Here is a 17,384-nt window from a genome sequence, read left to right as displayed (position 1 = left end):
TCTGCTTCAAAGTTTCACCTCACATCTCAAGCTTAGTTTGATATTGATATAGCTGGTCAATGTACTTTTATATCTACTATTAAATATCAGATTTTCTGAAGGGGAGGTGTAAATATGAAAGATATTGGTTGAATGGTCTTATATAAAAACAAACAAACAAACATACAAGCATAATTGATGTAGCTTTGATATTCACAAATTACTCCCAGGTCAGTTTACTGGTCTCTGTTGGGATGGAGAAGATCTGTTTGATCCTGCTAATCATGACGATAGAAGAAAAATTAATGTCATTGCATTGTGGAAAAGAAAATTCAATTGAAGAAATAGACGGATATTTTGATTGGTGGAGAGATGTCCCAAGCTTAAAACCTCACATCTTGGCAGCTGTAGCTTGGAAACAGTGTTCCAACCAGTCACCCTCATTTCTATCAAAGATTTAAGTGGAATGTTCTTTTTAAGTTCCCAACTTTTTTTTTTTTTTTTTTTGCTTGAAATCTTGCCATCATCCCTCTTTGTCTGAGAAAAGAAAATGGGTTGACACTGTTCTTCACATTTCTAAAGAGTGTGAATTAAACTTTAACAGTTTTTTAGTACACTGAGCTTGGGAGAAGTGTCACAATCTTGGGGTGCTGCTTTACATAAATATGTGGAGTTTTTTTTTTTTTCCTAAAAAAAAAAAAGTTTGGTTGTCAGGAAGCTTTTGATCATGTGTTAATTTGTGATCCTCTCCCCATGGCAGATGCTGCTGTTTTTAACTCTGTCGGGATATTGCAAATGGGCAGGTCTCTCAGGACCATGTCCGCCACATCCATACCTCACTAAATGACTGCTGACTGTACATTCTTACCGGTTCTAAGTACCATTTCAGGGGAGAGGAAAGTGATGTCACTGTTTATTCTGGAGCCCTAAGGGTTCTTTGTTCTTTTTTTTATTTCTTGTCAATGTAAAGCTAAGAGTAAGCTCAGAAGATGTTGTCATGGTAATATGTTTGCACAAATTCATGGACGGAAGTGTTATTTTTCGGTCTTCATTGATGAGGGAAATAATGATTAAAAAATTATCGACTGGAAGCAGGTATTTCACTTTGGAAAAAAAAGACCATTCAACGTTTTTGTTTTTCTTTTTTACGCCTTTATGCTTTCCAGCGGATGGTTCTAACCATGGATAAAAGTGAAAAATGACAGCACAGTGAAGTCGAAAATTTCTTTTATATTATTTTATGTTAAAGGATCAGAATGCATGTATACCACCTTTGAATTGAGCTGTTGTATTATCAGGTTGCTAGGATTCTGAATTAAGCATTGCCCACATTATGTTAATTTTAGCCACTGAAACCAGTGGCAATGTCCTGTTAAGCATGTCCACCTGTGTAATATTACCTGATTAAACAGAAAAATAAGAAAGTTCATGAAAAACATCTCCAGGCAATGAATGCAGGATTTTAAGAAAGATCAGTGCAAGTGTTAGTGACATATGGGGAAAAAAGTGCTAGTAAAAGTGCTAGTGAGATAGTGAAAGAAATGCAACATTTTCCTTACATTGGATGCATAAAAACCCCCTCCATTCCCTCCCATTGAATACCACTTTCATGAACAAATGCATTATCAGGCTCAGGAATACAAACTAACGTTCAGCCATAGAGAGACAGTGGAAAAGTCAATCAAATGTCAGGCTTTCTTTTTGCTTCTTTTTTCTGTGTCTTTGTATTTATAGTACCTTTTTTTTTGGAGTGGGGGTGGGAAAGGGAGGGTGGGCTCTTGGTTATGTTGAGGAAATAGCTCCTTATGGTCTTAGCCCTACACTGTGGTCCCAGTCCATGATATGATTGGTAACGCTGAATACCAGTACAATGTGTGTTAGATTCCATGGGATATTTACTGTCATCTGTAAATACAATATATACACAATTCTTAATAAATTCTGGTTTTCAAGTCTTGTGATTCTGTGAATCGTTATTTTGACGATTATTTTGACATTGATTACAGACATTCCTGACCTAAAATCCATATAATCCACTAAGAAAATGTTATAACTTTAAGTTTTAGTTTTTGTCAAAAGCATAGTTTCTGACTATATGTAAATGTCTAAAAATATGACTGGTTTGTCACTTTCTGCACTGCTTCAAAACATGTGTTTGAGAACCCACTAAAAATGGAAGCAAGAATGATATTGTTCCTAAATCAATAAGTTTCCAGCCTGTGTATAAAAAGGTGGATCAGAATTGGATGCTTATCATTATGGTTTGCATGGCTAGCATACCAGTCTTCAGTGACACTGAGAGTGGTGTGGTGCATGGTATTTTTAATGTTATGGTGGGGCATGATATTAGTCCAAGTTCAGAAGGAAAAAAAAGCTGAGCTTGCTGATCTTTCACAAAGGGTATCTATGGTGAGGCAAGTCAAAATACACTCTGCTAATTTCAGTGTAGGCAGGTGAACTAGTAACAGTCAGCGGAGAACTCGGTGGTGCAGGATGCCATAGTGAGATTGCAAACTATTCATTGTATCAGCAATGCATAACTGTAAGTGCAGAGCTGCACAACTCATAGGCAAAGCACTTCTGAGCAGTAACGACACTTGATATGTTTGAATGAATCATCTTTCTCTATGTCATCAACAAATGAAGAGGTGCATGTGTGCCACCTCCTTTGGGAGGACTGGCTGAAAACTTTGCTCATGGTGAAACTTTCTGGAATGTCCATAATGATGTACAGCAGATTTTTCTGGCACAAAAACCTTGGATGGAAAAGTCTGTGTGAACACTAATTGTGGTAGTACCTCGGATGGAATGTTAAATCATACATAACAGACAAATATAGAAGAAAATAAGCCATTAATTCAATAATAAAGCATCTTGGATGGAAAAGTCTGTATTAACAGTAATGAGTAGCACAGTGGGATCAATGCCAGTTTAATGTCATGTTATGTCTATATCACCAATAGGGAAGGACCTGCAGGGACTTGCCTTCCATAATGATGTCTCCAAGTACAAGAGATGTACACTCTCTCACTGAGTATAATGCTTTCTCAATCATTACTGTAAATTCTGGAAATACATTTGAGATTGTCTTATGCCTGTTTTACACACTTAAAGGAATTGTGCTTTATTCCTCCTAAAGTATAACAGATAGAAGTAGATTTTAATATTAAGGCACCAGCTCTGACTTCCAGTCCTGGGTTTTCACAATACTGTATATTTTGCCTTAGCCAGCACTGTCATGGTTGATTTAGCCTATTTGATTATTACTGGGTCCTTGTCCTTGTAAACAAGGTATGCTTGTAATAGGCATAAATTAACAGGGCTGGATTTGAGAGGCACTTTGTTAAGGCATAAATCAATGTTTCAGTGTAATAAACCATGGTAAAAGGCTCTGTTAATAGAATAATCTACAAATGAAGAAACATCATTATAGTTCCTTAACAACACCGAATTTACAGTCACATATCTCAGTCCCCATATCTAAATCCATTTTGAGATATAAACTCAAAAAAAAAAAAAAAAAACTTATGGTCCGCACACTATTGAGGGAAAACTATCCTCATCAGCAAATGGGGTACAAACGTGACATGTCAACAATACTACTACGATTGTTTTGCCATTCTTACAATATATCGTAATAATCTGAGGTTTTTCTATACCACTTAATCAACTGTGCGACGTCTCTCTAAATCTGTGCCTTTTGCCCGGTATGTGCGTGCATGCGTTAGATCAGGCATTGGAAACCTTTTGCGTTATTCCATTTTTCACAGGTCAAATTCTTAAACGCACGCTACGTTGTTTTCCGATTCTCCGTCATTCATCATTGTTAAAGTTGCGTTCACGGCGTTGTGATTGTAGTGATGGCGTTCATATCAGAGATGCGCTAGGCTTTGGAAAAATGAAGCGTAGAAGAACGTATTTCTTTTAAGAAAACGCGGGGTTTCCATCACAGGACTTTGCGTCAAAAGCAACGGCGTCTCCAGGCGGTTCGAGTTCTGTTATTAGTCCCAGGAGCCCCGAAATGATGAAGCTTAAGTCCAACCAAACCCGCACCTATGATGGGGATGGGTATAAAAAGCGGGCCGCCTGCCTGTGCTTCAGAAGTGAAACAGAGGAAGAGGTGAGACCGAGGATGTGGGAGTGTTTGTAGAGGAATGGGCCACGATGCGTTATGCACTAACGTTAGATAGCTAGTCAAGCACTAACGATAATGCAGTGACCCATGGGATAGACAGCGTTTCAAAATACAAACTGTAGCAACCAAGCTAAATTTACAAGCTACACAACAGCGAGTTCATATAGTTAATCACTATGCGTCGACTTTAGGCGGATCAATACCCAGTGCAAATTAATGCCATTTTATGCAGTGATTGAGGCTGCTTAGCTTTTCTGCTATCCATTAGGCCAGCTATCGGTTATCATCGATTTACGTTAGATTAGCTTGTAGCAACATTAACCCATGAACGTTAGCCTGGCGGCCCAGCAGTGACAGCTCATCATACTTGCAGCATTTATAATGAAACGTCTTTTAGTCAATGGATAAATTAATGTCGATCCAGTTCACTGACATGAGATTTGTATGTCATTTGCATAACAAAGCAAGAGAGCAACAACTGTGCTTGATACAGTGTTAGCCTGCTTAACCGTGCTATAGTGGTTAGCAATGTGCTAGATAGCTAATAGTTAGCTGTCTAGCTAGTATAGCACTAACTGGCAAACATATTGAGAAAATGAAGTTGAGACTATTCCTGACCTGATCTACCTATTATGATCGATTTTACTCTCTTGTAATATCTTAATGTCAGTTGGCCTGTTAACAGCTGAGGTCGATTAGCTTTACCAAGTTGGCATCATTGCAACTTGCTCAGCTGGCTGATAGCCCAGACAAGCCGACTTGCAGTATAGAAACAGTTAACTGACCAAGAACGTTACAGGTCGCATGATCAATGATTTAGGAAATGTATTCGTATAACAGGCCTGTTGGTATATCATTGCGTCCAGAGTTATACGTAGAGAAGCACTTTTTTCCTTTGTTTACTGAAATCACGTTGGCCAGGTCCTTTGAATAAATTGCGCCTGTAAACCAAGATAATTATTGTACAAGCGTTTTTGCTGATTTCTTGGTTGAATCGGTCAGACCTACTTTAAAATGCGAAAAGAAAACGTAAAGTTGTAATTATTTGGTGTGTGTGTGTAAGAGAGAGAGGGAGAGACTGTTAGGCACACTCCTTGTCTAACGTTTTAATTGCTTTGTGTTTTTCTTTGTTAGTAAGACCAGGAACAAACATATCACGAGTACAGCTATTTCGTTAATACGCCCCTATACGTTCTCAGGTGTTGCTGGTGAGTAGCAGCCGACATCCAGACAAATGGATCGTTCCAGGTGGAGGAATGGAGCCGGAGGAGGAGCCCAGTGTTGCTGCTGTCAGAGAAGTGTGTGAAGAGGTAAGATAAGTTCTCTAACATTAAAGACCTGTCATGTCGAAGGTACATTAATTGTATAAATAATGCGTGTTATCCTGCCCTGAAAGTGCCAGCATCAAAGAAAGCTGATATGCTTGTAAATACCAGTTGACGTCTTTAAGATTTTTTTGGGTTTGAATGACAGGAACAGAATTTTTTTTTTTAATGTTCAAATTAGTTTGAAACAACGCTAACATTTACATCATTTGGATTATTTTGTAGTTATACTATCAACTATGTTTAGTTTTGAAGTTGAATCAAGGAAAGAGCTTGATTTTTTTATTTCAAGGCATTTAAGTCACACACAATTTGCTGCATAGATTGCCGCTGTTCTCCTGTGCTGCATAATAATCAAAGGTTTTTCCAAAACGCATTTCAACTGTAGCATGCAGCTAACCCTGTTAGCCATTTTGTTAAACTGCTGTGCTGTTTATATGCTCACGCGTTGACTAGTGAAGAACACAGTGATTTTTTTGCATGTGACGCATCTCATGCACAGTCAGATCAAGTGACAGTGGTGTTAAAGGGCATTAAACTGAGATTAACCACTGCTCTTTACTCTACACCCTGGCTGCTCTCCAGACAAGCATAACTCATCCTTACATGCTAGACAGAAGAGCCTGGGATCATCTGTCTCTCTCTCTCTCTCTCTCTCTCTCTCTTTCTCTCTCTCTTTTAATCTAAGCTTTACTGATGTGTTCTGTAATTGAACATAACCTCCATTGGAGAGTTTTATTTAAAGACAGCTCTTTATCTGGGTGAGAGAAAAGCTTGCCCACATGTTGCGTTGTCTATGCCAAGTCAGGATATCTAATCCCATAGATGAAGACTTTGAGAAATAGCATGCAGTGTATTGTCAGTATCAAGCTGCAAAAGAGCGGCATCGCTTTGAAATGCAGTGGAAAGTTTTGTCCCCCCCCCCCCCCATCTTTACGTCCTTCAAAGTCTCCTGGGATCAGAGTGTGATTTCAGGGTAATCTTACTGATGAAAGAGTTGACTTTGTCTTTATTTACAGGAAGAGAGGAAGAGGTATTGTATGTTTGTGAGTTAGCCAACAGAGAAGTACAAATAATGTTCAGAATGAGGTTGTTTTTGTTATCAGTTTCTTTTTTTTTCTCTTGTATTCTTTTCTCTTTTTGGATACTTGGGTTCATTTGAAATGGAATTGTTTAGAATATTTTAACTGCTGCATCACAAATTATGTGTGCTCCCAAGAGACTAGCCTTATTTACAGTTTGTTTTCTGGACAGGCCACACAGAGACACTTGGGTCCATCACATAGTCATGACTCAATACCAGGAGAAAAGAGGGAGGGGGGAGAAAAAAGGTTATATCTGAAATTCCTGAGAGCGTTTGGCAGGGTCGTCCTTGTCCTCATCAGACCCACGGTCCAGCCGCTGATAGTTTTTTCCCTGTCCCCCGGCCAGATCTTGATGAGGACGTCATATGAGTTTCAGTAGGAATCAGAGGGACAAGTGTCGAGGCCACTGAGACTCTTGGCTGACCGGTATTTTTTCCATGCACTGCTGTCAGTAAAGGCCTCACTCTTCACTCACTGAGGCCCAACAGATAGGCCACATAAAACCAGTCAGGCATGCACATCTAACCACGCAGCCCGCTCTCCCCTATCCTGGCTCTTAAACCTGCTTATTGGGTTGTAACGTAGTCAGTGGTAAGTAACCCAGATAGTCACGTGCAACGGAAGTTACCGCTCATTCTTTTCGGTTTGGTGTTTGATCAGGGTTGAGTGCACTGTGAGGCCAGTGTAGGAATATGTAGGTGCTCTCTGCTCCTTCACATTCTGCGTTTGAACACTCTGTCGTATGGCTTTTGTTCTCCGAACAGCTTCCATAAACTTCAGTTGTACAAATGCCACTTTGTCCAAGCCATTGTTCAGAGCTAAGAAGGGAAATAACATTACTGATTCAGTCTCTGATACTTAAGCTGACACACAAGCTAAGCTTAGCTCGCTGTCTCTACTGTTGTAAGTTGAACTGTAATGTATGTTATGATCTGTGCTTGCTTTCACAGGCTGGTGTAAAGGGGACTTTAGGACGACTGGTGGGAATATTTGAGGTGAGTGTCACTGAAGTCTTTCTGGAACAGAGGCTGAAAGGATTAGAATGTTCTGGAATGTTTACTGAGAACGCTCAGCTCAGTGATGTCAGGCAGAATGTTGCAATTGATCGTAAAAGATATATGACAGTCTTATTGAGTATCTTTGTGCGTGCCCAGCATGTTTGACTTCGTTGTCAGTAATGACCAATCATACGTTCATATTCTAACGCATTCAGAACAGGGAGAGGAAACACAGAACGTATGTCTACGTTCTCATCGTAACCGAGGTCCTGGACGATTGGGAGGACTCTGTAAACATTGGTGAGTTTGTAAAGCAAACTCATAACTGTTATTCCAAGAGGAACAGATGTTTAAACCGTCCTTATCGTCTAACACAGCATAAACATAGAAGATTTGGCACCCGCCGCACTGAGCCTGATGTGTTTCCTTTTCTTTTTCTCTCAGGGAGAAAAAGGGAATGGTTTAAAATAGATGATGCCATACATAAGTTGGAGAATCACAAGCCCGTGCAGGCCAGCTACTTCACAGCTCTCCAGGAAAGCTGTCTGACCAGCAACGGGACGCCTCTGGTGGCCACGATAGGAGAAGATCTGTCCCCAACCTACAACATAAGTCAGAGCTCGGTCTCTGGGATCAGATAACTAACACGCAGTACTGACACTCCACAAGCTCTTGCCACCACTCTCACTCTTACGTTTGTCTTCTTTTCTATTTCTCTCTCTCTCTCTCCTTTTCTGTTTTTTCTTCTTTCTTTTTTTTTCTTGGTAACTTTGTAAACAAAACAGTGGTTTGCCTTGCCAACCCTATTCGTGCCAGGAAGGTGGCACCAGACTTGACAAAGTGTTGGGTTAAGATTCAGAAGTACTTTGCAAATGTAAACTTGATGTTTCTTTTTTTTTTTTCTTCCTCTATCTTCAGTTCTTTTTCTAACGGACTTCTGCATGAAAAAAAAAAAAATCCCAACTTTTCCTTTCCTTTCCTTTGCCCAGTGCCCAGTTCCTGTACCTCACCCCTTTTAGGCGTGTGGTCGAATGAATGCAGAAACTACTTTTTATTGTTGTGATGTAAACTTAGTGCTTAAGCGTGAGGCTCTCATTAATTGTTTTACCCTTTTTTTGTTTGTTTGTTTGTTTTGTTTTTGTTTCCTGTGTGAGTGCTGTATGTTGCGTGCCTGGTCCTTCCCACCCTCCCTTTAGGAAAGGAAAAATGTTTTGATATGTTGAGTGGATGGAGTAGTAAGAAGTTAGTTTTGTTTTTGTTTTTTTCCTTTTTTTGCATGAGCACTGGTATTTATTTGTCTTACAAGTCTGGGTGATACAATATGAATGTTCAACTTTGTGCTTTGTGTCCATAGATGTTTGAACAATCTTCACCCTCTCTTTTCATCCTCTTGCCATCATGTAAATATCTGACAGACTCAAAAACCCTTAAGTGGGCTTAGTTTAACAATTCAGTCCCCCCAGCAACCCCCCACCCACCCACCGTGAAGTGAGCATAATGCACTTCAAGAGAAAAAAATGGCATAGGAACTGTACACATGCTAAAATGAAAAGAAAATGTATTTTTAAGGGAGTCCGGTTCAGTTCTTTTGTGAGAGACAAAATTAAAACCCGTAGTTTCAAGAATGCATTTTGGAGGTTTGGCATGTCTTCTGTCAAGGCTGTATTCCAACTAACGAGTCTTAAAAAAAAGAAAAAGGGTGTAAATGAAGTACCACATCTGTATAACAAAATTATCCATTTAAAAAAAAAAAAAAGACAAAAAGCAGCATCAGTTACATTTCTGACAGTTCTGCCCTCAGTTTCCCACAGCATGAGCTGGGAGAGTCACAGCAACTACGTCATGGTGTTATGTATCAGACTCTTACTTCATTGAGGATAGTTTACCAGCTCAACACTAGAGGGCGCCACCACCCTGTTAGATGGTAGGTAATTATTTTTATCGGTAATGGCGTGGACCCCTGCATGTAGCACATATCGATTTAAAGTCCCTCCACATCCCCTCGCATTTCATTTCCGTTAATACCAGATGTTTACACCATGGTCATACCATTCCGCTTCAAAGCACACTGGATGGTTTTTTTCCTTCATTCTTCTGAGGGCACTTTTCAGCTAGATTTGGATTTGATTTTTTAAGGGGGGAGGGGGGGACTTTCTTTGAAAGAACCTACTTAAGATATAAAGAAGTACTACATACAACATAGCACAGTTATCAACCGTTCCCTAGCTTTAAGTTGTCAATAGTATTTAAATATTCATTATATTAAAATGAGGTGCTCAAAGCTATGTCTTACGTAGGATCCTTCAAAGAAAAATCTCAGTTATTATTGAGATTGAGGTGAATTTTCTTTCTTTTTTCCCCCCATATCCATTGAAGTATTGAATCTGCATCCCCATGTAAACACTTAGTACCAGCTTGATGAATATAAAAAAACACACACACAATGGGGACTAAGATGCTATTTCTAATAAAATGCAGAACAAGCAAGCAAGCCTTGTATAGATGAGACCTCGTTTTAACATGTACAAATAATTTTTTTTTAATTGTAAGTTTTTGGGGTTTTTTTGTTTGTTTGTTTTGTTATAGGTTTTTTTTTTTCTTCCTCTTTAACGTATAGTGAGTCTTTTTAGCCAAACTGCAGTCCTGTGCCAGTCAGAAGGCGGGTCGCAGTTGGCTCAATACTGTGAAACTGGAGCCACTGTAGTTAGCGAAACATTTTAATGTAAATTGTTTATTTCTGTATAGATCAAAGGTTTCAAAAAAAAAGAAAAAACAACATACAAATTATTTCTTTGACACATTTCTGTATGGTACACAAGGTTTGGCTTATAATTGTTGCCAAAAAAAATGGCAATTACATCCAACTGCATGAGATGGACCTTTTGTATGGGAGCAGAACTTTGGAAGTGAAGAGTAAATGTTAACATGGGCGTGTCGGGGGATGTCTGCTAACGCCAGCTGCTGTTTTCTGTTAGTCGTCTCAAGCGCCAAGCCTCCCGAGGTGCCCGACGCCTGTCCAATTCAACCAGGCTGATAATGAAAGACCATAGTAATGTGCAGCACTTTGTTTTCAGAACCTTTACGTTTCTCTTAGGGAAAAGTTCAGGAGAACAGAAAGGCTTTGACACTATTCAGTCTGATCTAGCCAGTTTTTTGTTCCTTTTGTGAGAACCAGAAAAGAACATTTCAACTGGAAAGTTTGAGTGATGTGATTGCACACAGAAGTGTTCTGTGGGTGGTTACAATTCCTACTGACCCCAGAAATATTATCTAATCTATGGCACACTGGCCACTCAGTAATGTGAATTGGCTTTGAGTATGAGTATACAAAGATATGAATTGGCTTTGAGTAGTGATGGATGATTGTCCTTTCCATAGGCAGAGACCCATACATGTAACCCTCATAATAAAATGGTTGTTAGGTGACCATGGCATAGTCTCCTTTACAATAGGAGTCATATGGAGGCTTGAAGTCCACCTTCTGTTAGGTCCTTAGGGCTGAATGTTTCCAGTGATTATTTGTAGATCTGTGAGGTTGGAAAACTTTTCACCGTATGTGAATGCCAAGTGAACCAAAGCACAATACAAGGAATTTTCTCTGAGGTGGACATATTTTCATTTTGATGTTAAAAACTGAATTCATGGTTAAAGGTCTTTTTTTTTTTTCTTTTTTTTTTCGATGTCATAACCGCTCATTGATAAATCTGTTCATTTCAACTCATGTTAATTAATGACCTTTTTCCAAAGGACTTGGATGTCACAAGTGTTGGTAGTTTGAAACAGCTGGATGTTTTCACTCATTGAGATTTGTAAAGCTTCTATTTTCATATCTAATGGGTTCTCCTATGAAAGTATAAAAAAACAACAACACCCCCCCTTCAACTCAACACTTAGGATGTTCCATTATTTTGTAGTCTCAGTGAAATGGGAAAGACTAGAAAAGCTTAGTGACTGAAGTGGAATCCCTCAGGGACAAGTATTGTATCAGACATAGTGAAGGACTAAACCACAGACTGTATCAGAAAAGAGTAGTAACATAGATTAAACATGAGCAGACAGCACAACATGGCCCAAAACTGCATTACAGCATCTCGTACTGAAATGTTCTTGGTCAAAATGCAACTTAAACTTCACTGTTTATGGTTTGTAGGTGTTACTAGAGCCAGACTGGCAGTATAGTCAACAGGGCCTGGAAAATTGTGTAAGACCAACAGGTTCTTCTTCCCAAGACTTTCCCATTGTCACCTCTTCCTCCCTAGGACTGGTTTTTTTTTTCTTTTGGATACGACATCTTAGTTCCAAGTGAAAATACAGTTATGCCACAGCTTAGAAACTGTGAACAGGTTTCCTTTCCAGTCTAGAACTGATCTTATTCCTCGTGTGAGAAACCAACCCTACAGAGATCCTTCAAGGCTATTTTGGGTTAAAACATGAGCCTTTTTTTCAATGCTGATCCGCACAATCTGATATTTGTAGTCCAGTGTACAGGCATTTTGGCACGTAGACCCTGAATGCAAACTTCTGCTATATTACACACCTAATCCGTCTCAGTCTTTCGGTTCATATTTTCTGTGTAGTATTATACATGCATATTTTGAGCAGTAGATTGCTGTAGATTTTTTTTTTTTTTTTTTGCATATCCATATTCCATACAGTGGCTGGATTGAAGTTAAGAACTCATTTGGTTCTGACTGGTCTGAGGTTTGTGTGACTGACGTCATCTCATGACTGAGGACAGAGACCCGACCTCATCCTGTTGTTGTGGCCCGTTTGCAGTTTGAAAAAAAAAAAGTGTACCATTCACTGGAATATTTGCTTTTTTGTCATTTTGGGATTGTGGAATAAAGCTGTATGAGAATGTAATATAAATGTGCCAACAAATAAACACCAGTATTTCACACTGTGTCCTCCATGTCTCTATCCCTGGGAACAGACTTGAGCAAAAAAAAAAAAAAAATTCAAACACTGTAACTTTAGATTCTAAAGGTAACAGGCGCTGCAATGACATTGTAGTTCTTTAACCCCAAGTACTTGTATTTGAGAAATTTATAGAAGTAAACAAAACCCTGGTTTTTAGGAAAATAAATATCTAGAATAAAATATTGAAGTGAAGAAACCACTCAAAGATTCTTGGGCTTTGTCACAACTTGGCAAACTTAGAACCTCCCTAACCTAGCCATTTATTTTTGAACACAGAGGAGGTTACAAAGGCAGCTGCATGACTGAATATCCCATCCAGACAAACACAGACAGAACATTAATTTAATTTGTGGAATAAAGTTTAGACCAGATATTTGAGTAATTCAGCTGGAGTTAAAGTGACTTTTAAGCTGCTGATTTTCCCCTCTGAGCGGGGAGGGCACCCTATCAAAGGCCAGAAAGAATACTTAACAAAGGGGAGAGGAATTTTCATAAACTAGTCTTGTCCAGTGAATCCAGCAGGATTTGTTGCATTACGCAGTGCCATGAGATTTCCACAAACAGAGTTATGAAACTTTGAGTGGTATTTCAGTGAAGAATATTAAAATTTGAGTGGGATGAATCAGTGGGAAATGAAAAGGCAGAGAGCATCAGATCTGTCACTCAGGACTTTATTGTACAGATATAGTGGAAAAATTACTGAGGCTGCTGGCCTCGGCCACGTCCAAAACCACCCCTCTGAAACACAAACACAGCTCACATTAGCGCCGTTCTCACACACTCATACACGTTTCTTACTTTAGTCAATCACATTACACCAAATGTACCAACTGTGCAATAGTTGACCCAGGAATAACTCTACAGGACAGTCAAGACTTAAACTCTATTATTACCCAAGTGAGAAATCATACTTCACAATTTACCACTCACATCAAATCATTATCCTCTGCAGAGTTCATGCAAATATAAGCATATTCATAACATAAATAAAACACTGTACGTGACCCATCTCATCTCTAATGATAATGGAAATGAGAGACTGGACTGAAAGGTCACAGTATGATGTGCAAACGTATTTATATATTTATGTACATTAAGATATTTATTCATATTTATATATTTACAGGACAGGAAGTGAGTTAACACTGAGCTACTTACAAACTGGAATTCTGTAGCAGCTCCTGCACCAGCTTCAGCCTTCTTATCAGCACCAGCTAAACAAACAAATTAATATTTAGTCTCATACAATGTCACCACAATGTACCCACTTAGCGCAGAATAAAAAACAAAATAAAAGGCTAGTCAGCAGAGGAAACACAAATTCTGATAATCAACTTTATCGCAGCTGCTGAAAATATTTCCTTGAAAATCCTTTATCAAAGAAATATGATTCAATACACATGCTGATTCTCCAAATGTTACACAGTCCAGTAAAACTTCATCAACATAAGTCAAAACTTATGTTGACAATGAAGTTATCACAGAAGGAGAAACGCAGTCTTTTAGTGGAACATCTGATTTCCCGGGATTAGCTGTCAGCTGTCTGGAGGAGGCAGGCTGTACTTACGCTGTGCAGCAGATCTCCTGTATGCGTCTCTGTCTGCCTCACCACGGGCCAAGCGAGCTGGCCTCTCACCTTCCAGACCTGCCAAACACACACAGCACTCTTCTTAAACACGCTCCCCGCTTATCTACCAGAGATCCGGAGCCCAGCAGGCATCCACAACAACCAAACCACGGTCAGGGCTGCATACCTTTAGGGCGGGGCCTGGCAGTCTCAGGGCGGGTCTGGCGACGCAGGGTTGCGGGCACAATCTCAGGGGGCAGGTGCAAGAAGTCCCTCAGATACTGGATGCCCTCGTTGGTCAGGTACCAGTAGAAATGGCGCCAGGCAAACTGCTCCTTGACGTACCCACATGACTTCAGAGACTGGGGGGGGGGGCACAAACACAGTGATAAATACCCCATGTCTGACAGTCAAGCACAACACTGACGCATCTATTCATGTTTTCTGATGGATGAGACAACTCAAAAAGGAACCTCTACACATCTGATGGAGAACATTTCTGATAGGTCTAACTGCGCAATAGAGACCCATTACCCTGACAGACCACAACATGCTATTCCAGTCCTGAATAGTCTAATGCAGCCAGTGTGTGTGTGACAACATGCAACTGTCATGCACTGATCACATCCCACACTGGTCCAATCTCCACCGCAACATCCCACAGGGTATCAAGCATTCTACCACCTCATTCTATACACAGTAAAACATTCTATTACACAGCAATCTTAAGAAGGAAATTTAAAAAACTATCAGAACTGCAAAAAGTTCCATCAAATCAACAACTAGTTCAAAACAGGAAGAAAAACACAAAAACAAACATGAAACCAACATCATTACAACAAAATCCAAGCTTACACCTCACTCATTTTACATCAATCTTAAATACTTACCTGTAGTGACTATTTACTCGTGTGAGACATGACACTGTAAAATCTACCCAACAGTCAGACAGATGCTTAGTCTACTCAGCATCACTCTTCCGCACCACTCAACAAAGCAAGTCACCACGTCAGCATTCATCAGCTCAGTAATGCCACTGTGGTGTCATTCTGCACTTACAACTGAATGCCCTGAAACTCACTGTCCAGTGTTGGCTCCCACAACAGGACGCAGTTCTAACACCACTGTACAGAACAGATACTCAAGCCATGAAGTAAGATTATTCATAGCACACAGCTGCCAATCTTCAACCTTAAGTTACTTTCCTAATCGATAAAATCACTGTTAAGACTCAGTGTTCAACAGGGATATTCATACCAGACGCTTTATGCTACAGCCACAAACGTCCAGCTTCAAACCAAATAACATCCTCTACCACGTTTTTTTTTTACCAATACCCTACTAGAGTCGTATTTTAGCAAACACTGTGAGAATTAACCACTGGTTATTAGAGTGACGAACATCCTCAGACCTGAACCCACCTGCATGGCCTTCATTACGTGAAGGTTGGGCACGTTCTTGTCCGCGAGCTCGGGGTGCTTGGCAAGATGTACGTCTTTCTTGGCCACCATGACGCCCTCTTTAAAGAGGAGCTCATAAATAGCAATACGGTTCTTCTTGGGCATCAACATCTGAGGACACAGATATTAATGGATACATCAGTGAGACCGAATAAACATATGAACCATTTTATGTTGCATGAGAAAACTCAAGATTCAACAAAGTCTTTTCCCCTTTCTTTTTTGTAACATTACTGTTGGGGGCATAACGGCGTCGCAAAAAAGTTGCCGGGCATAGACTTGTCTAACACAGTGCCAAGAACACCGGCAGCATGCACATCTTTCTTAACGTTAGCCGAAGAAGACCACAGTTGAAAGCTTAAATAAACGTTTAAATTGTATTATAAGGAAAGGACTACCAGGACACGATATATTTATTACAGCAACTGTTTGCAAGAGGTTGCGGAACATTAGCTAGCAGTTTTTGCTAGCTAGGGAGATAGCCTGACGCACAAGCTAATATCACCCAATACTTAACGTATAACTAATGGTACATTTCCATACAATTTCTAATACTGTACTACTGTCATCTTTAGCTACATGTGGGTAAATAATGTGAACATAAGACTAAGGCGGGTTCCAATGTCGTGCTAATTGCTGAATTAGCGTTGAGAATTTGAAACCTTCGTTTCATCCCGATATGGCTGAGCCCACAGTGATAGAAAACATCTATCAAAAATGTGATAACTGAAGCACCTATTCCACAAAGAACGGCAGCCGCACAACTCCCAAATGATCGTTAATGAAAATAAAATGCTAAAAAAGAAATATAATGTCAGATGTTAAAGATTTTTAATAGATTTTTGAGGTCTGCGTTTGGCCTACCTTTGCACTTGCTGTAAGACCGGAGCCGGAAAGGACAACTTCCGTCGTTTCTTCTGCTATCTTTACCGGCCTGCGACGGACCAACCAGCAAGCCCAATGCTTCCACCTAGTGAACTGGAGTCTGAAGTGCCTCAAAAAGACGAATTCTGTCGTTTTCATGTGGTGATTGCTATTTGACGAAATAATGAAATCAAACCGAAAGTTACACAGAGCCAGAATCCAAATTGAGATGGAAATGGCCGGCGGAGCGGTTAAAAACCGAAGGCAGAGATTTGCAAGGTAGATAGGCCATTTTTATTTCATATGATACATTTCTTAACCAACATGTATTTTCGTCAGATTATGTTCTAATTGACATTGATACCTTTTTAATGAATTCGACAGATTTATCAAATATTGACAAGAGGCCATGCATCAAACATTTCGGAGGGTGTCGTGACGTCATAGCTCCAGCTACACTCCAGGTGAACCCACATCCTGGCTGCAATTTAAGCAACTGCCCGGCCACGCACCATTGTCTACTCTTTCTGTTTCCAATTCTGTGAACAGAAAGACGGTCAGACTTAGTGCCTACTAGATAAGCAATGCTTGAGTCAACAAAGCATTCAAACACTATGTTATCAGTTGGTCATTACAAAGGTGAGGAGACTCATATGACAGGATGCCTTAACCTCACAAGCATCCTAGGTAAGCTTAGACTGAATAGAAACTAACCTAACTAAGATATCTTTGTGTGTGTGTGTGTGTGTGTGTACACATACGTACGCTTTTGAATATTTCTTCATTGAAGAGTGCTCGTTTCAAAAGAAGTCATTAATATGTAACAGCATCCTCCAACGGGACCCACCCCCATTTGCCGCTGCGCCTCTCCAACATCAGCTGCAGCACACCCCGTCAGTCATCGAGGGGTCGTCGGCTGGACCCAAGCTGTTGTGCAAAGAGAACGCGATTTCCAGTCATAACGAAGCTGGACTGTTTCTCACTGGCCACTGGTATGTTCAATACATGCATCTGCTTTGTTACATGTTAACCACGAAAGAGTCAATGTCGT

The 17,384-nt window shown here is 39.9% G+C and overlaps 2 protein-coding genes across 3 annotated transcripts; one reads left to right on the top strand and one right to left on the bottom strand.

Annotated features, from left to right (window-relative positions):
* The first annotated feature begins 3,858 nt into the window (after positions 1–3,858).
* nudt3b (nudix (nucleoside diphosphate linked moiety X)-type motif 3b) lies at positions 3,859–8,260 on the top strand. Of its 2 annotated transcripts, none has more exons than XM_030777445.1 (5): positions 3,859–4,099; positions 5,314–5,424; positions 7,475–7,519; positions 7,738–7,822; positions 7,967–8,260. In XM_030777445.1, the coding sequence occupies exons 1-5, from the start codon at positions 4,001–4,003 to the stop codon at positions 8,161–8,163; spliced, it is 537 nt and encodes a 178-aa protein (XP_030633305.1). In that variant the 5' UTR covers positions 3,859–4,000; the 3' UTR covers positions 8,164–8,260. The 2 variants fall into 2 exon arrangements, with proteins under 2 accessions (XP_030633305.1, XP_030633306.1); XM_030777446.1 differs by having other exon boundaries at positions 7,475–7,525.
* A 4,837-nt stretch (positions 8,261–13,097) lies between these two features.
* rps10 (ribosomal protein S10) lies at positions 13,098–16,376 on the bottom strand. Its single transcript, XM_030776464.1, has 6 exons — positions 16,334–16,376; positions 15,431–15,580; positions 14,197–14,371; positions 14,010–14,087; positions 13,601–13,656; positions 13,098–13,180 (listed from the first exon to the last, which is right to left on the bottom strand). The coding sequence occupies exons 2-6, from the start codon at positions 15,578–15,580 to the stop codon at positions 13,139–13,141; spliced, it is 501 nt and encodes a 166-aa protein (XP_030632324.1). The 5' UTR covers positions 16,334–16,376; the 3' UTR covers positions 13,098–13,138.
* Positions 16,377–17,384: the final 1,008 nt, after the last annotated feature.

Source organism: Chanos chanos, chromosome 6, assembly GCF_902362185.1.
Source record: "Chanos chanos chromosome 6, fChaCha1.1, whole genome shotgun sequence".
Taxonomy (NCBI): Eukaryota; Metazoa; Chordata; class Actinopteri; order Gonorynchiformes; family Chanidae; genus Chanos; species Chanos chanos.
The sequence above is the reverse complement of the archived record's forward strand: the minus strand, read 5'-3'. Positions and strand labels throughout refer to the sequence as shown.

Excerpts from the sequence above, each read along its gene's own strand:
- nudt3b (XM_030777446.1), top strand. The coding sequence starts at position 4,001 with ATGATGAAGCTTAAGTCCAACCAAACCCGCACCTATGATGGGGATGGG. Across the intron at positions 4,100-5,313 it reads GAAGTGAAACAGAGGAAGAG|GTGTTGCTGGTGAGTAGCAG; the intron begins GTGAGACCGAGG and ends ATACGTTCTCAG. Across the intron at positions 5,425-7,474 it reads TCAGAGAAGTGTGTGAAGAG|GCTGGTGTAAAGGGGACTTT; the intron begins GTAAGATAAGTT and ends TTGCTTTCACAG.
- rps10 (XM_030776464.1), bottom strand. The coding sequence starts at position 15,580 with ATGTTGATGCCCAAGAAGAACCGTATTGCTATTTATGAGCTCCTCTTT. Across the intron at positions 14,372-15,430 it reads ACGTAATGAAGGCCATGCAG|TCTCTGAAGTCATGTGGGTA; the intron begins GTGGGTTCAGGT and ends CCCCCCCCCCAG. Across the intron at positions 13,181-13,600 it reads CTGCTACAGAATTCCAGTTT|AGGGGTGGTTTTGGACGTGG; the intron begins GTAAGTAGCTCA and ends TTTGTGTTTCAG.